Source organism: Xiphophorus couchianus, chromosome 15 (assembly GCF_001444195.1).
Source record: "Xiphophorus couchianus chromosome 15, X_couchianus-1.0, whole genome shotgun sequence".
NCBI lineage: Eukaryota > Metazoa > Chordata > Actinopteri > Cyprinodontiformes > Poeciliidae > Xiphophorus > Xiphophorus couchianus.
The window spans coordinates 7595402-7615318 of NC_040242.1; the positions used below are offsets into that span (position 1 = coordinate 7595402).

Here is a 19917-nt window from a genome sequence, read left to right on the forward strand (position 1 = left end):
ACGCTGCATAGACAAGAGTCTGTAAATAAAAATGATAAATGTAGACACCAGTGAGTGCGTACAATATTTATAGCTTAGTGGTTTCCATTTTGCAAGCTAATTTCTGATCCAGTTGCACTGACTAGGTATATTTAAGCTAATTAGCGGTTTACGTATGAACAGCCAAAAGGCAGTTTATAAATCACTTCCAACTTTTTTTTTACAGCCTGGAAAGAAAGGAGGTACAATGGCTGGATACTGGAACAATTTCTTTTCTGTATTACATTACCTTAAAGCCTGGAGAATAAACATCACACTCATAGTGCTTGGCAAAAGTATACATAACCTGAACTTCTACATATTTTGCTTTTTTCCAGCCACAAAACCCCACTATTTTTCATTAGAATTTTATATTATAGACCAGCATAAGGTAGGTCATAATTTATAAATAAAATAAAATGTGTCCCCTTTACAGTAAAATCTACAAATAAAACCCACTCACCCAGTTATTAAAGAGTCCACCTATATGTGTAACTGCTGCTCTGTAAATGTTTTAGAGGTGTGTTACAGAACACTAGTGAAACCTGAGGGTCAGGAATAAAGCATTAAAGAGGTTTAAAGCAAAGTTTTGTTAAAAAAAATCTATATTAATTAACGCAGGTGAGAAAAATCAGGGTGAGAACTCCATGAATCTTGAGTTTATGTCAGATTGTGAAGAGGAAGCTGTTATTAAGTCATGTTAGGTATGGTTGGCCATTATGTGGTCAACTGGAAAATGATGGTAAAAGAAAATTAGCTTAAGTCATTTTTTCCTCTTAAATAGAATATTTTAACTTATATATATATATATATATATATATATATATATATATATATATATATATATATATATATATATACAGGTTACGTGCGGTGAGGTTCATAGCTGGTGAGGTACTAACTTAATCATAATCAGATTTACCAATAATGACCCCCTGACCCCCTTAAACAATAACATAACAATTTATGTTATTGTTTAAGGAACCTTAAACCTTAAAGGAAATTTCGCGCATGCGTACAACGCTGGAAGGCAAAAAGACTATTTTCTACATGTGATGCTAAGCCGCGCTGCCGCCGTAGAGTGATTCCGTTAACTCAATCAAACTTGGACATGTAGATATTATTAATTTCGTGCTGTGTTTCACAGCAAAGGGAAAACCCGTTAAAGTGCAACTCGAAACCACTTCTTTCTCTCTCTCTGTATCAGCGGAGCAGCTCTATTTCTAGCTCGCTGTTACTGTCTCTTACTCTGCAGTTGTGGAGTCACAATATCTGGGATCACGAGCGCCCCCTGCCATGAGGCAAGAGAACTGCCTGCCTCACCTCGAATCTGTTCTCTGCCGTTTCTGATCGCTCCTCAGCACATGAAACATGTTACACACAGTTGGTGACAAAAAAACACTGTACATTATATACATAAGCTAAATTATGGAAAGTCAGTTCATACATTAAATGTTTTTTAACCATTTTATTGCCGACGTACAGACAGGAGGAACATGCTCTCATAGAATGGCAGCCAGTGCAGTTAGTGAGAGGTTGATCAATCGAAGGTGAAGCTCAGCTCGCTGCTGCCTCACTGGCTGAGCTTCTGAGCATTTGAATGTGAAAATGCGAAAATCCAGCGATTTTTAAGAAAAATAATCAGAATAGGTTAAGCTAAATGAAAAATATGTACTTTATAGTACAAACCACAGGTTGAAAATAGCTATATAAATGATCTTATTATTATATATTATTTTGCCATGATGACAGGTGAGGCTCTGCCGCACCTGCCTCCCCTGACTATAGTGAAAATTCCCTTCTCACCCACCGCGGGTGGTTCTTATCCTCTGAGCTCGGGTCCTCTACCAGAGGCCTGGGAGCTTGAGGGTTCTGCGCAGTATCTTGGCTGTGCCAAGGACTGTACATTTTTGGACTGAGATGTCTGATGTTGTTCCTGGGATCTGTTGTAGCCAATTGTCCAGTTTGGGGGTGACTGCCCCAAGGGCCCCGATGTCCACAGGCACCACTGTGGTCTTCACCTTCCAGGCCCTCTCCAGTTCCTCCCTGAGGCCCTGGTATTTCTCTAGTTTCTCGTGCTCCTTTTTCCTGATGTTGCAGTCGCTTGGTATTGCTACATCTACCACAACGGCTTTCCTCTGTTGTTTATCCACTACGACAATGTCTGGTTGGTTCGCCATTACCATTTTGTCTGTCTGGATCTGGAAGTCCCACAGGATCTTAGCTCTGGCATTCTCCGCCACCTTTGGGGGTGTTTCCCACTTTGATCTCGGGGTTTCCAGTCCATATTCTGCACAGATGTTTCTGTACACTATGCCTGCAACTTGGTTATGTCGTTCCATGTACGCTTTCCCTGCCAGTATCTTGCACCCTGCTGTTATGTGCCGGACTGTCTCAGGGGCCTCCTTGCACAACCTACACCTTGGGTCTTGTCTGGTGTGGTATATCTGGGCCTCTATTGCTCTGGTGTTTAGGGCCTGTTCCTGGGCGGCCAGGATGAGGGCCTCTGTGCTGTCCTTGAGTCCAGCTTTTTCCAGCCATTGGTAGGATTTACTGATATCGGCCACTTGGGTTATTTGCTGGTGGTACATCCCATGCAGGGGCTTGTCCTCCCATGATGGTATCTCTGGCACCTCAACCTCCGTTCCCTGTTGTCTGAGACATTCACTGAGCACATTGTCTGTTGAGGCTTTGTCCCTGATGTATTTATGGATCTTAGTTGTTTCGTCCTGGACTGTGGTTCTCACACTCACTAGTCCTCTGCCTCCTTCCTTGCGGCTCGTGTACAGTCTCAGGGTGCTGGATTTGGGATGGAACCCTCCATGCATTGTTAGTAGCATGGAGTTAGTAGCATATATATATATATATATATATATATATATATATATATATATATATATATATATATATATAGGCCTATAAATATTCTTTTTGACTATTTAATTTTTTGACTATATAATTTTTTTCTTAAAAAAAACAGTCACACAATGCTTTTGGGACTATGATTTAATAAAAAATAAGTATTACTTATGGAAAAGTATCTGAGTTGCTTTCACTTTCTTTTCAGATACAAACACAGCGGAAACAAGAAATTGTTACTGACAGTAACAATCCATTGAGGTGTGGGTTTGGGATTTACGAGCCGCACTTGAACGCGCCGCTTTCTTTTTCTCAAGCTTCTAGGCGAGTCCTTTGATTGGCTGCCAGTGACATCATGCTACCTCGTGTCTGGGACTGGAGGCAGTTCAAGCCACACCGCCCCACGCCCCGTCCCTCCTCCTCCTCCCCACGGAGGGACGCAGCTCCGCAGGCCCCTCCCACCGCAAGGCCGGACCTCACTGTACGCATAGAAAGCGCATTTCATATTAATGAAGACGCGCATTGGCTCACAGTCTCGTCAATATCTCTGGCAGACTTCCTTCAATATTATATGTAGGAGAGCAGGGTAAAAGTCCCAATAAAAAAAAAATGTTGCCGATCCACAGCAAGGCTGGGAAGGACTGAATGGAGGCAGCGCTGTCAGCGGGGGGAGATAATAAATCAGTCTACAGTCAGAGCCCGACACTCACCGGTAAGCGCAAAATACAAGTTCTCAGTGTCGCAAGTTGTTGTTTAATCGAGCAGACGTAGAGCGATTATAAATAATGAAATTGAATATCAAAGGAGTGTTTTATTATGCCTTTTTTTTTTTTACTATTTCAGAAGCGTGTTTTATTGAGCTTTTATTTCTTTATTGTACCAAAGTTACAATACAAAATGAAGAATTCAGCCTCGGCATCAGAATATATTTTATTTTTCCTACACATGCTGCTGTAAAATTGGATTTCCTTCAGTCTGCAGCTCTCCTCATCTCTGCCTTATCACATTCTCGGCACGTTCTCCTGCCGGTTTCTTCAATGAATTTGGCCATGAATGATCACTGCTTCTTTTCTGCTGAACCTGCACAGGCAATGCTCGTGACAGGCACAGCTCTAGGCGGGCGTCTTTATATAACATGCCAGGAGGACATGCTTATTTAAACCCCCTTTGATCAGAAATGAATTACCATCCCTTTTTTCCCTCTGATAGCCTACCCTGACTTTCTATTTGGGTGAGAGACAAAGCTGCAGCATGGCGTTGATGCAGTGTTTTCTTCTCTTGTTCTAAAAGGTTTGGGTCAGACGGAGCAGAGTTGGCATAAAAAATTCAACATCACACACATATGTGATGTACAGTATCTGAGGGATGATTCATATTAATTGCTCCCACAGTGATTTAGTTACAGGACACCCTCTGATGATCTCACTGTTTATTTTAAGTGGTCAGTCACTCCTAAATTTTCCTTCTAATTTGGGTGTAGCACCTGCAGGTGTTGACAGTGCTAATATTTGGCTCCACTGTTCACATTGCAGTTTGCATGTTGATCTGTCAGTAAAGTGGTTGAGTTGTCAGAGTCTTTCATGTGGCTTGTCCCTGCCTTCGCAGAGCGGCTTGTTGAGTTCTCCGTAGACGTCCAGCCCTCGGCCTCCCCATGCCTCCATCTCCCCTCGACGACAGAATTGTGGTGGCGCTGCCAAGGCCTATCCGACCTCAGGAACTCCAACTGCGCCTGGACACCAGCTACCTGGACTCAGTCACCAGCAGCAGCAGCAGCGACACAGTCATCAGCACCACCGTGGTGAAGATCCGGGCGACGGCCAATCTTGTGACGTATATGCCCTCATCCAAGGGCTCCACGCGCTCGTTGTCGTGTGGATGCAGCAGTGCCAGCTGCTGTTCTGTGACTACCTATGAGAAGGACAGCCAGAGCCTCGGCCACAGCCAGGTGAGCGCCAGCAGCCCCAACCTCAGCTATGCCGGGCCGCCCACGCCGATGGTCGGCAAACATGAAGCGCTCAGCACCCCCAGCCTCACCCAGAGCCAGCTGAAGCCCCTAGCCTCCCTGAGGGTCATCCATCCCAATGAGCTGGCCAAGCGGATGACCTGCTGCCCGTTGGGGCACCCCATCGGGCCTGTCCCCGTCATCATTGACTGCCGGCCCTTCTTGGAGTACAACAAGAGCCACATCCGCGGGGCTGTGCATATCAACTGCTCTGACAAGATCAGTCGGCGCCGGCTGCAACAGGGCAAGATCACTGTGCTGGACCTCATCTCCTGCCGCGAGGGGAAGGACTCCTTTAAGGGCATTTTTTCCAAAGAGATTGTGGTTTACGACGAGAGTACCACAGACCCCAACAGGCTAACATCTGCGCAGCCTCTGCATGTGGTCCTGGAATCACTGAGGAGGGAGGGCAAGGACCCCATCGTCCTCAAAGGTAACAAGAAGTCAGACATAATAAAAAAAGAAAGACACAACAAAGGGAACACACTTTCCTGGGAGTTGGTTTGTTTCCAAAAGGGGTAAACTGCTTTGGAAGAAATACGTGGATATGAAAGCTTTAGGGTAAAGAGTAGAGGTGCAAATGGTGACAATAAGTCTGGTAACTTCTGACATTTATCTTTCTGCTTTCCCAGTACTTCCTCTCAACACTCATAGCAAATTATAATACCACATTCAGTAGGCATTCAACCAATAATCAAAGCTAAGCACGTAGGCACTGGATAGTATGCGATTCCAGTGGTATAACCTTGAATTCCTCAGAAACACACATAGAAACAATAACATCTATCATGATCTAACAACTTGCCAACTACCTTTTAAAAAGCATTGAAGTTTTGTGGGTGCGGGTTCTTTAGTTTCCACACCTTAGGCGTCTACAATGTTGCCGTTCTCTGAAAGCACAGAAGTAGCCTTCTGTTAACCAGCTGAACGGCAGTGTGTAGCAACAGGTGAAGAAAGAGAAAACCAAATCCCTCTGCCACTTTCTCTGGCATTCAGTTAAAAATTGCTTTGTCAACCAAAAACAGAAATCATACATAGAATGGTTAATTTTTTAAGAAATTGTGAATATGACTTCAAACTGATTGCTAAAATGATACAATGTAATAATAATGCAATTTGAAATGTTTATTATTTATGGTTATTCTTATGCTTTCTAATACATAGATTAAAGCAAAACCTACAAATGTATTTAGTATTAGCTTTTTAGTTCTTTCTTAAAATATTTGACTTTTTCTTCTTCTAACTCCAGTAACTAGCCTGCAGTTGGCTGCTTTACAGACTACTACTCATCTCTTATGAACTCCCAGTACAGCATTAATAAAAGTGATGGGTAGCACCCTCAGATATTACCGTACTTCAACCCTCACCAGCCACTTTCTATATGACAAATATTAGGCCTTTTAGCTATTAGTAAAATAGGCAATTTAGTGAGATGGTCGTCTTTGGCTTGCTGCCACTTTTTCCAACTTTGGTGTGTGTTTAAAGTATAACACAAGTGCAACAAGCAGAGATTAGATGGTTAATTTGGGTAATTAGTATGCAGTTTGCTGCTTTAACTGGAGCACCTTTAATATCTAAACAATGACGTTTTGTTTTTTTACTGGAAATGTCTCAAATTTGTTTTTCTTGCAAGTGGGAAAGGGGGGAGTGCAGCGCTACTTTTCACTTCATACAGTTACAGAAAACCGTACTGAGTGCTACGTTTTCATTTCATTAAAAGGACTTTAAACCACAAGAATGGTGTGATGGGGAAAAAATGCAGTTGTGAAACTACATTTTACCCTGCATATGCATAATGCTCAGTATTTACATCCTCTTCATACATCAACACATGCCTACCCTCTTTAGTCTCTTCTTTATGGCAAACATTAAATTTTGCATGAGGTGAGAAGCAGCTGTTAGTAAATAAGGCAATCTGTTGAGATGACAGTCTCTGGGTTGTTGCCATGTTTTCTATCTTTGGTGTGCTGCGTGTTTGAAGCTGTGTGCCATGTTGGAGGCTTGGCTGGGAGTGTTTTTTATAATGCCCCGCAGTCACCATGTTGCTGTTAGATCGGAGCACCTTGATCCTTTCTCTTCATGCCTGTTCCCCCTGTTCCTCCCCCCTCCGGTCCGTCTGTGGACTTTGATGAAACGAGGCTCCTCTCCAGTTTCTCATCTTGCGCTGGTGTTTGTCAGAAGCTCGGCTCAGTGGGAGGAACAGGCGGACCGTCTTACTTTTTCTTCATCTGGTTTAAATTCATCTAGTCATCTTAAAGCCTCTTTTTTTATGACATTTCTTTCCATTTACAGTTTTATTACATCCTAGGCTAACACAGTGCAAGGAAATGACTTATATTTCACCAAAAGATTGTGACAATAAGTAGTTTTTCTGTTTGAAAACACACGGCCTGCTGATTTATTTACACACAGCCCATTATTTGCTGTGTTACTACCAAATTATAGTCAGGATTTACAGGTAAACATGGCTGCTTCCTTTCCTCCTGCAGCTAAAAGCAGATATAGATTATGTTGAATCCTTCTTTAATAGCCATAAACAGCTCATTGCTTGTTTTGGGAGGATGTCGCTGAGCTTCAGAAACAGCAGGTGATCAGTGAGAGGCAGAAACGGTTAGACAGGAACCAAGACGCTGCTGGCTCAGCCAAGAGGCAGAAGCACGTCTCGAGTTTTCAGTACTCAGTGAGATGGTGATGCTCGAGAGGTTTCATTCCTTGTCAGCGGATATTTCTGAATAATCTGGTCTCAGCTGGATTTTTTGTTACTTTTGATAAAAACAAAACATGCAGCTGTCATGCTTCAAAATGATACATGGGTGTTGCTGTTACACGTGGTTAACATGTTTAGAGGAAACGAAAATAAACTTGGGCTTTAAATAAGTTTGAGGTTAAAATGGTTGATCCCCAGAGATCATGGATTGCTCTTCAACTTTTTAGCTATAATAAGGCTGGTGGCCATCAACAAAAATTAAAGTCAGAATTTTCTACATCAACAGTGTTTCCATCGATGTTTACAGTTTGAAATATGCATATACTGTTGATATTTACTGACACACTAAAGATGTGTAAAAAACCCATTATAATTACTCCTTTTTTTCCTCTGGCGTAATGCCACATTTATATAAAAATTAAATTAAAATCATTGGTGCCAGTGGTGGTTCATGTGTGCATGGCATGCTTGGCAAGAACATTAATCTGCCACTCTACATTCAATAAAGTGCTCTCTTTTTGCCCCAAATAAATCTCTATCTGTTAAAAGGTAACATAACATGAAATTAAAACGCAATCGTCTCAATCTAAGGTCACCACACATTGGAAACGGTTTTCTTTATGTTGACATTAATGTCAAACTTTATTACAAATTTTCCTTCAAAAAGGAAATAGTTCCTTATTTAAGCGTATTTGAATCTTCAAGTCAGATACCGACTTCAGTGTTATTATCCACCTGTGGTTTATGGCCATATTTTCTCTCAGTGATAAATGAGTAATATAAAAGTTGTCCAGAGAACAACTGATATAGCTATTTTCCTCCTCAGATTTTCCCTAACACATTTTTTTAACATAAACATAAGTAAAAATTTGTGTGATTTATATTTATTCAAGTTAATCACAATGTTTAGGAACTCAATAATGCAATTGCATTAGAGAGTTTTTTTATTTGTTTTGTTTTTTTCTGCACATTTTTACCAAAATTACTAAAAATAGTGTTTTTGTAGATCGCCTGTGCCAAGCTGTTTTATTTTACCAAAAGTTTTTGCTGTCGTCTTCTAAGAGTTATCTTTGGGAGCATTTGCGGACAATGAGAAATAAGTAAAGTTTTGATGGATGTTATATTGTATAAATAAGTAAAAACGAGAATTACCTCTTGCTGAAACACAATAAGCTGCTAGGAAAGTACCTGAAACCTATATTGTTTTACTTTCACTTATGATTAGAGACCTCAGACAAAACAAGGAAACAGTTAAGACAACTTAAAACTTAAAAAAATATTGCAATGATTATTTATACTACTACTTATTTCATTTTGATCTCATTATTTACATATTGTGCTAAAACCATATGCAAACTAATAAATAACATGCAAGTGACTTAAAAATATTTGTACATATACAAACTAGTTAAGTTGCTAATTGGATTATTTAAAATCTGAAGTGGAAGATGACCAAGGAGGACATAATGTAAGAAAATACCAAAATACCAATACCAAAGCTGCTTATTTAACTATACAGGATTAAGCGTAATACTATATTAATTTTAGTGTGACTCCTAAATGTGTTTTTTTCTGAAAAAAACCTATTGTCACTCAATTAGATAATTTTTTGTCACCTGCTGTATTATTATTTTACTTTAATTCTAAAAATTAAATTTTTCATAAGGATGTTCTTTGTTGTTTTGATAAAGACAAACAATAAGCAGGCCGCATTAATTTCGTAAGGATAATTGAAACTTGTGGCTTTGTGGCTGCTCAGACTCTAAAAATGAAACAAATGAGGAAATACTTTCAGTCTAAGTAAAAATTCCCTGTTCTCTAAAGTCACTTTAGTTTGGTCACATCTCCTGTGATCACTTCCCTCTCTTCACCAAAATGTAATTATTTCCATATGACTGTGTGGGATTGGCCGTGTGTTTAGGCTAATGTCTTTGTTAATGTTTAACAACCTGTTTCATGAAAACAACAACTTTCAGTGAAGACTCCCACCTGCTTCCCACCCTTGGGGAAGTGGTTTTAGATGTTTTAGATGACCTCACATGGTATGATGTCAGCCCTCACATTGTGAACAATACTCAAACTGATACTTGGACCCCCTCCCCACAGTGCCAAAGGGAAACTTTGGCCTGTGGCATCGCTGTTGCAAACAGGTGCAAGCCAGTTCTTTGGAGAAGTGCACATGCCCAGAAGTGTGTTTAACCCTGAGTGTGCCTGTTTCCCTGTTAAGTTAAGGTAAGCTAACTGTAAAAATAATTCAGAATTTACGTTAAAATCCGAATTGAGACATTCAAATTAGAACCAAATAAAAATGTGCGTAGTTTTACAGCTTCAAAGTTGGATTTTATCAGATACAGTATGCTTGCAAAGTTTAGTAGTGTTAATCGTAACCTGAGCCATGTGTTGGTCAGACTAAGTATTTTTAGCTTTAGACTCTTCTTGGGAGAATTAAATCTTCAACCCATGCTGTGTTGGCTCAATACATTGCTCAAACTATGAGACTTCGCTTAGATAAAGAAAAGGCTGAAAAAAAAATCAGTATGATGGTCATAATACATTTAAATGAAAAGGTTATCTGACATGACATTTGGTATATGAAAGCAAAATAAAATCCAAGTTTTACATTTTGGGGAAGCTAATATTGTTCTTTTTTTGGTTTTTAGAAATAAAGTAAAGCTTCTACAAATCGGAAATATATGGGGAAAATCTATTGTGTTTTTTTAATATCAGACAAAATCTTGCTGAATTTAATCTAAAATAAATGAATGTTTATTTTAGATAAACATTCTATTCTTTTCTCCATTGCTTTTATATTGGAAAAATGTAGTGATTTCATAGTTTTTTTTTTCAATACTCTTATTTAAGTTCTTTGCAATATAACAAACTAAAACATCATGCTCTTACATGTCTTAAAAACAAGCAAAAATTATATAAGCAAAAAAACCAAGCAAAAAAATTATATTAAATCAAAACCCCACGCTAACCTCCCCTCCTACTTTTTACAAATTAATTTACATCCTAAGTTGGCAATTCACTTTTTAACTTTAATTTCCATTAATTAATTCAATATTCTCTAATATTAAACATTAAGCCAGGAGGCTTCCTGACCAGATGCCCAAGCCACCTCAACAGGCTCCTCTCGATGTGAAGGAGCAGCGGCTCTACTCTGAGTCCCTCCCGGATGACTGAGCTTCTCTCTCTAAGGGAGAGCCCAGACACCCTACAGAGAAAACCCATTTCAGCCGCTTGTATTCTCGATCTTGTTCTTTCAGTCATGACCCAAAGCTCATGACCACAGATGAGGGTGGGAACGTAGATCGACCGGTAAATCGAGAGCTTCGCTTTTTGGCTCAGCTCTCTCTTCACCACGGCAGACCGGTACATCCTCCCCCAATGTCTGCCCCTTTTATGTAAAAAAATAAAAGCTTCCAAATTTGATAGAAATTATGTTGAAGGGAAAGTCGAAGATAACATTGAGAACCATCTGCTCACCTTTGGTCTTCTATTACTTTCACATTTCTGTTTTTGCCAGTAGTATGCCTAAGTCAATAAATACATGTTGATTTTTTAACACTATTTTTATTTGAACATAAGCCTAACATCAATAATTTGGGGATTAGAGGTATCTGATTTTTATAATCTGCTGCACTGCTATGCTTATATGTGTTTGCGTCAACCAGTTGTAGTAATTTCAAGCAAGTGTTAAAAAGTTGCATTGCTTTCTGTGTTTTCAGGAGGCCTTAGCTGCTTCAGGCAGAGCCACGAAAACCTGTGCGAGCACTCGCTGCACCTCCACGAGGGTTTGGAAACGGGCGCGTCTGCCGGCCTGACGGGGCCTCTACCTCACTCCCTGCCCTCTACGCCGGACATCGAGAACGCAGAGCTGACCCCAATCCTGCCCTTCCTCTACCTGGGGAACGAGCACGACGCTCAGGACCTCCACCTGCTGCAGCGCATGAACATCGGCTACATCCTCAACGTGACCACCCACCTGCCTCTCTACCACTACGACACTGGCCTGTTCAACTACAAGCGCCTGCCCGCCACCGACAGCAACAAGCAGAACCTGCGGCAGTACTTCGAGGAGGCGTTTGAGTTCATTGGTAGGAAGTTCTTAAAACTGAAAAACTAAACCGCTTACATTCACAGATTAAGTAGAAGCACACCCGGGAGGGTGCAGAAACAAAAAATGACTTTTTTTGTTGCTCCTACTTTTTTAAAAAATGGAGAGAACTAAAGGTTAAAAAGAAGGCTGTGAGGTGAAAAAGTTGTGAATCATCACGGGATTGTGCTTTTAGCCACACACTCCTACACACTGCTGTATATAGCTGCTGTGACTTTAATCTAGCATTTAATTGTTACTTTTTATGAAAACAACACAGCATATCCTTGCCTGAGACACATTTTGTAGACATATTTAGGTCTTGTTGGTCTTTTCTAAGTATTTATTAAGATACTGGATTGTGTGCACACATTTTAAAGTAAATAGCATGACAGCTATGCGGTGGTGGAACTGATAATAGCTCTTACATATCTGAAAGGTCACCCCCGATTGAACAATGCTGTTGTAGGACGTGTCAATCCAAAAAGGTCAGAAGCCCGACATTTTGTCATCTTATCATGCACTTTATCTCAGATGTAAATAGCTAAAAATTGCAAACTTTTGTTTAAACTACCCGAATCTCTCTAAAACACCCCTGTTAGTCTGTTTTCCTCAAAAATAAAATCCTGTTTTCACGTTAGTTACCAAGCATCTTTATATCACTGAGGTGCTAAATAATAAACCACTCCAAATGCATAATTTACATCAGAGCCACAGAGATGATTCATTAGTTGCAGCAGTACTGATTTTTTTGTGTTTACAGAGGATCAATAGCGCAGTTTGTGTTGACACAAAGAATTATCTGGTAAATGCTCCCTGTTGCGTCAGAAAGTGTTTCTTTCATTCATGCTCCACAGTTTATGTAGGTCTAAATGTTTTCACAGTATCATTACCTGTTGTGAAAAAAATCACAATACATTTGACACAAAGATGTTGTAGATATAATTCTATTTATTTTCAAATTGCATTTACTTAATTAACACAGAATGTTACTTTCATAAGATTTAAAATTTCCATACCTGTTCTCTTTGTGAATTAAAATATATTCGAAGAGTTTAAATTGTCTCTCCTGTAAATAAGGAGTAGTAGGCTTCTTTCAGCCAGCTGACCATCAGTGTGCAATTACAGGAGCAGCAGAGAAAACTCTGGCTACTCTCTCTCTCTGGTGTCACATTACAGAAGTAGGTCTTGGAGGAAGCCAGTGCATATGATTGCATCTCTAACAGATTTTTATTTTACTTCTCTAAAATAAAACGTGTTTCCTTTTTAATTAACTAGTTCCCTAATCAATATTACAATCAATTGTAATGACATTAGTATGAGGGCATGAACAGAATAGAAGAAAAAATAGTCACAGAAAGCAGGCCAATTTCTTTGGCATTTGAAATGTAGTCAGTAAGGAACTTAAAGCTTTCTGTTTTATTTGTGATCACGAGAAACGCCTCCAGTTGTTTTGATATGAGGTGATTTCCAGCAATTCAATGCTGTAACATTTGAAATGTCACTGAAAATCAGGTACTTCTCCATTAACAGACTAGAATAAATAAGCGCAGCAGCAGTTGTGTCAACAGAAGTCTTTGTTTACTATGCTACTTCCTGTGTGAAAATAGAAAATAATCCTGAATACGTTATGTCCGTTAGCTTGAAGAAAAAGAAGCCGTAGATAAAAGCTGATCATGCGTTGATCAGCTTTCGTAGTTTGGAGAATTTGAGAATAACATGGAGACTAACTGAATCCAGAGCACATCTTTAAAAATATAAAACAACACAAATTTTAATGTAATTACTCAAAACGTATTATTGCTTTTAGAATAGGTGAACTATAGAGAATCAAGCATGAGCCGGTATACCAAAGTTTTAAATACCATCCATCCATCCATCCATTTTCTGTTCACCCTTGTCCCTAATGGGGTCGGGAGGGTTGCTGGTGCCCATCTCCAGCTACGTTCCGGGCGAGAGGCGGGGTACACCCTGGACAGGTCGCCAGTCTGTCGCAGGGCAACACAGAGACATACAGGACAAACAACCATGCACACACACACTCACACCTAGGGAGAATTTAGAGAAACCAATTGACCTGACAGTCATGTTTTTGGACTGTGGGAGGAAGCCGGAGTACCCGGAGAGAACCCACGCATGCACAGGGAGAACATGCAAACTCCATGCAGAAAGACCCCGGCCGGGAATCGAACCCAGGACCTTCTTGCTGCAAGGCAACAGTGCTACCAACTGCGCCACTGTGCAGCCCGTTTTAAATACCAACGTTTTAAAATAGTTTTTTTTTTTTTTAAGTGTTCTTTAGGTACATGGGATATCAAGTTGCACAGCTCTGCCCCTCCCCCACCTGTTGCTGTCTGGAAGAAGTCTAAACTATGTTTTTAAATCCAGTTTATACCAATTTGGCTGTTAATAAACAGGAAGATGTAGAATCTAAAAAAAAAACTTATATCAAGTTAACAGTTTTATAACTACAGTTGGCACAGTACAAGCTGCTTGACAACTTCTTTAATAAAAAATATTGTATTGTGGTATAAAATATAGTTTGAAATATTTTTAATGTGTGAAAAAAAACCTCTTCACGCAATCAGTTTTGGATCAAAAGCATAAGTATGCAGTTAACCAGAAGACATCCATGTAAAAATACAGCTCTCCTTTCTTCTGCTTTATATTTGTAGTTTTTTTTTTAAAATCATTTTGCATTTTTATTTTCTATAAGACAAATTGTTTTCAGTGAGAGATTTGTATCGACTTTGCATACATTTGTACTCACCAAATGAATATTTCCTGCTTACCCGATTTGATGGGGATCATAAATATACTTCATAAGACTTAACAGGCCCAAATGGGGATTAGAACCAAAATAAACGGAAATAGGGTGTAAATACATTAAGTGACACATGTAGTTTGAGCATTTTGATGATTATTTATCTTTATTGTAGATGAAAAAGCAAACTGATGGTTTATGTACAAGACAAATGTTTTGTTCCCTAAATATGTAAGTTTTTAATTTTGTTTTTTTGTTATTCAGTGTTAAGCATACAATTATTTCTATAAAGGTCAAAACAGAGGAAGTTTTTTTATTTTTCCAGTGGTCACTCTTAAAGCAGAACTTCAAAATGTGACTAAAGAACAGTAAAGAAAAGCAGTTCTCTAGATTCATATTCTTATCAATGGGGAAAGAGTTGACATTTGATAAAAGGCCCTTATCTTACGCATAGCCATAAAGGAAGTTGTAACGTGTTATCAAGCAGAATGACTGAACTTCCTCTTTGAGAATAAACCGCCTGTGTTTCCATATTTAGATTTTCTTCTCCTTCCTTTCTGCAGAGGAAGCACACCAAGCAGGAATGGGCCTTCTGATCCACTGCCAGGCGGGCGTGTCGCGATCTGCCACCATCGTGATCGCCTACCTGATGAAGCACAGCTGGATGACCATGACCGACGCCTACAAGTTTGTGAAAAGCAAAAGGCCCATCATCTCGCCGAACCTCAACTTCATGGGCCAGCTGCTGGAGTTTGAGGAGGACCTCAACAACGGAATAACGCCACGGATCCTCACGCCGAAGCTGATTGGTGTGGAAACCGTCGTCTAGACGAGCCGCTCGACCCAACGCTCTTTGCGGTCACTCTTGCTGCTGTGCGAACCGGTTGAGGTGACAAAGGGAGCCGGTGTGTGTTTTTTTTTAAAAACCTCCTCGACTTCGTCTTGGAGTCTCTTGAGATCGCGACCTCTTTGCTGATGATGAGAGACGGCGAAGTCAGGAGGAGGCGGCGAATCAGGTGGAGAAGGAGGGAGAAAGAAAATCAATTGTGCTTTGGCGCAGTTACTTATAAAAAGGGACTGAGGCACACAGTTTGCAGACTCAGGCAGGGTTTGCCACAGTAGTGCCTGTCTAAATATAGAAAATAATAAAAGATAAAAGATAAGGACTTGTTTGGTGTGTTAATCTTGTTGTTCTATTTTTATACTGGGATTTTAAGGGGATGACCATGACAAGCCAACAAAGGCTTACTGTGCAATAATTTCCGCTGAATGCAACCTTGATCTTATATGTGTATATATTGGTAACGATCAAGAAAAACATTTCCAGCTCTTTGCTGAAGAACCATTTTGATTTTAATGTAACAACTGTTCAGCTCTACTGTATATGTGTTTATGGTGCATACAGTAATGCTGTAAGATTTGGCGCTGATCTGTGCAAGAACCAGAGAAGAAGAAGAAGAAGAAGAAGAAAAAGGTTTTACTTTAAGTGCAGCTTATGGAATTTTGTTTGCTGAAGCATAACTTCATATTTCGTGTGCTCGCTTCAGCGTGTTGGTTTTGCCATTCGTGCGTCCGCGTATATTTTTAGCAATACGCATACTACCAGACAGCCATAAGAGATCTTTTTATGCATGGCTGCTGGTGGAGAAGAAGAAGAGAGAGAGAGCGCTGAAATAATCGGGGAATATTGTAAAACAGGGCTACTGCTGATGTTTAATGTAACACAAGGGAGGATTTTCACTGCCTGCTTCTGTCTCCTCTGTTTGTTTTTGCTCTACTTCATCCATTAGCCGGCTCTGTTGCACTGCACCTCACTGTACACCGTCTCTGTCCACTCGCATCCAATATTCTTGGCAATGCCCCGCATTCCCAGCTACTCAGCCAAGTTCTACGGTAGCAACGTTGAGGTGTGTGCTTCAAATAAACACAAATGTCCTGTTGTGGAGTTCAGTTTATCGTGACAGCAGTGGTGCAGCAGAGCGGCGTAACCTTTGGGAGGATTCGTTTTGAGCCGCCTGCTGCCTGCTGCTGCTGCGTGCTGCTTCAGTGCCTCTATTAATGCCTTAATTCATCTGCGTTGAAAAAGATGGCATGTAAAAACAAAAAGCACTAATAACTGAGCGAAATTCACATAAGGGAATATAATTTTAGAAAATATAATTTTCAGACTTTCTTTTTGGTTTTCTGGTTTGCATTTTGCATCTTGAGGTCATATTAGAAGAAAACCCCATCTTATTCATATTTATTATGCTAATTTAGGTTGGTAATTTGTAGAGCCAATGTTTCTGATCAAGGAAGATAAATTAAAAGCGACATCAAAAAATTTAGAAGATTTTATTGTAACTTTGAGCTACTAGTGGTGGCACTTTTTTTTTTTTTTTTAGAAATAGCATCAATTTAATATTAAACAGAACTTGGGGTAAACATAAAACATTTTCTATTTTTCTCCCGCTCACATTTGATCCATATTAAACATGCACAGAACCTTCCACATTTTGTTCTCCTTGTAATCATTTATAAATATGACAAACTCCTTTTATGTGGTGGTGGCAAAATACCACTACATAAATGATTTAAAAGAACACAGCTTTTAATTTTAGTGCTTTTATTGTGCAGGGAAAAATTCAAAATTGGTGTAATCACAAACTCAGTTGCAACAGCAAATGGTAGCCATAAATATTCCAGTTGAATAAAAGTCAGTAATGCCCTTTTGATGCAGCTTTTTCTCATTTTGTAAGTTGATCAGAATTTCTAGGAACTTTAAGTTTTAAGTCCACAACGTTCTGCTTCAGAGGTGTATAGATATGACATAGATTCATGTTTGCCACTCAAAAGGGGAAAGAAGAGAGAAGATGCTACTGAAGAAAGGCATATATGTGTTTTTTGTGTCAGGAACAAGGCAATTGCTCCCGGCCAAAGAGAACAACAATAAAAAATGTAAAACGACTGAAGCTGTAAGGAATAAAGCAGGACAAGGTTTGTCTTGCAGCTACACTCAGTGAGGTAACGAAGGTATAAAATAATAAAAATCTCCAAAGCTAGAAAAGATTGCCATCTTAGGGTCACCAAATCATTATAACAATTTATTGTGAGCAAAGAAAAATATACTGAATTACTGGTTATCCACTTTGCAGAAAACTGCTTTACTCCACACTGCTTAGATAGTTTTGCTAATTTACTATATTTCCTTCAAATAGTGCAGACATGCACAAGATGTTTGAATCCACCATATTAGAGCTGGTCTGTTGAAAACTATAGGAAATTTTGTCAAATGAAATCAACATCCATGGTGGGAGATTAAATGCTAGTGTATAGTCTAACCAAAGTTTCTTTCGTGCTCTATTTCTTTTTTTTTTTTTGAGTTATTGATTCAAGATTACATTACAGGCTTGTGACACAAATGAGAGTACTTTAAATGGTCAACTTTATGCCATTTTAAACAACTGTATAAAGCAGAGCACAAACTTTATACATGTTTTTAAGGAATCTGTATGTATTGTTTTAAAAAACAAGCATTTAAACAGTTATGATCAGAGTTGTCTGAAGCCTTTCTGTTCAGGCCCAAGCTTTCCAAAACATCAGGAGTAGTTTTTCCTCTTAAGTGAGAGAGAGAGAGAGAGAAAAAAAAATAATTTTAGAGTGAATCCAAAGCTGAACTGAAGCAGCCTCTTCGTACACTGTCCCGACTCTGTTTATGTCTGTCTGTCGTCCATAGCAAGGCATAAAATGAAGCACAGGGCTAACAATAACTTTGACAAGGTGCCAAAACCATCATCTGTTTTGCAATCCACCCACAGCATCATCCATTATATCCAATTGAATCCAATAGTTTAGAAAAGATCATCTGTTGTTTGTGAGCAGGAAGAAAGATTGTACAAGTATGTACGCAATGTCTGTTCAAGATGGCTTTAAGACAGAGATCTGCAACAAAAAAATAATTCCTCATATTTGAAAAATCATGCTATGCAAAATGAAATTGTCACAGGATGTTTCCAGCTATCAGTTGTGAGATTTGGATTTTCTTCGTAAAAGGGAAAAAATAAGTACATCTGTCTTGTTTTTGTTGGTGTCATCACTTGTCTACTGGTGCTTCACGATGAATCGGAGTTTATAAACACCATATATGCTAGTAACAATTTAGAAGACATGCATCTTATGCATCTGTACTTAAAAAAAAAAAGATGGCAAACAAAATGTCTGAGCTGATACAAGACGAAATATAAGGATGTTTTCATTGAACCTGCTGGCTCCTGCAACTTTCAGTAGCAAACGGCTCTTTTTTTTTTATTGAAATCTCTGACTGAAAAATCTGACTTTCCTCCCTTATTGGAGACGAAGCATGCTGTGTGCTTCTGCTCTCTGAGGGTCGTAATGGTGCTTTTCGTCTTTCTTTCTGTGGAGGTCAGATCCTGACTGACGGCTCCAAAAAGGCATCTGCTCCCATTCATTTGGAAACAAGGTTCTGAATTAGGACGATATCAAGCCGTCACGTTCAACGCGGCCTCTTTACGACTCGGACTTGTTCAAGAGTTTCTGCTTTGGGCTTGGACGCTCTGGTAGATTTGGGCTTTGCTCTTAAGAGTCACTGTATATTTCTCTGTGTCTGTAGTCTACAGTCAAGTATTTACAGTATATGAATACATATATATATATATAAATATATCTATTTTCTTTGTATGCATATATTCATTACTATTTTTGCACTGACTTACTGAGAAATGGGTTTATTTTTTTTCCACAAAGGGTGCTACTATACTGAAGGCCTTCTCCCACACCTTTTTGCATGACTTGCTCAAAATTCCTCAACTGGTCTGTCATCTCTCCTCCTTGAACTGTTGCAACTCAAGCACTGTAATTTTGTATTCCCTACTTGTGAGCTTTGAAATAAAGACGGAAGCTTCAAATTTGGTTTGGTGTCCTGGAGGCCTGTTTTCAAGGCAGTTCCCGCTTCTTTCCTTACAGCTTGCTTTGCCAAGACTGAAATTTTTTTTTTACAAATTTTTTATTTTAATTTTTTTTACCTCAGTAAGCAAAAACGATATCCAATAAAAAAGTTACGCAGGACAAGTAGGTGTGCTACAGAAGAACATTAGTGTTTCTAATATATAATTAATGGGACACTAACAAAAAAGATTTTAAAAAATGTAAAACTTCAATCATAGGCTGTTTTTTAATTGATCCCAATGAATACTTCTTGTTTTCAACTTGAAAAAAATGTAATGATGATACATTGACATTTAAAATCAACAACAATAAAAAGTAAGCGTTTTTGTGTTTTTGGCTCAAATGCAGTAACCAGAATCAGACTCTCCCAGAAATATCAGACTTCACAACAATAAAGACATTGCAGCGTTTATTTTAAGATCGAGCCTGTGAGCATTTTGACATTTGAGCATGTAGCGTAGGCAGCCAAAGTTGTTAATTATCAACACTTGCCTCCATTCAGCCATGTGTCACATAGCTGCTCC

At 39.3% G+C, this 19917-nt stretch overlaps 1 protein-coding gene across 1 annotated transcript; it reads left to right on the forward strand.

The window, feature by feature from the left end:
- The first annotated feature begins 3374 nt into the window (after positions 1-3374).
- On the forward strand, positions 3375-19357 carry dusp10 (dual specificity phosphatase 10). The gene is made up of 4 exons (XM_028040633.1): positions 3375-3589; positions 4483-5312; positions 11318-11686; positions 15013-19357. The coding sequence occupies exons 2-4, from the start codon at positions 4529-4531 to the stop codon at positions 15276-15278; spliced, it is 1419 nt and encodes a 472-aa protein (XP_027896434.1). The 5' UTR covers positions 3375-3589; positions 4483-4528; the 3' UTR covers positions 15279-19357.
- The last annotated feature ends 560 nt before the right edge of the window (positions 19358-19917 follow it).

Bases quoted from the DNA above. Each gene is read 5' to 3' on its own strand.
- dusp10 (XM_028040633.1), top strand. From the start codon at position 4,529: ATGCCTCCATCTCCCCTCGACGACAGAATTGTGGTGGCGCTGCCAAGG. The intron at 5,313-11,317 runs GTAACAAGAAGT...CTGTGTTTTCAG, and splicing joins GGACCCCATCGTCCTCAAAG to GAGGCCTTAGCTGCTTCAGG. The intron at 11,687-15,012 runs GTAGGAAGTTCT...TCCTTTCTGCAG, and splicing joins GGAGGCGTTTGAGTTCATTG to AGGAAGCACACCAAGCAGGA.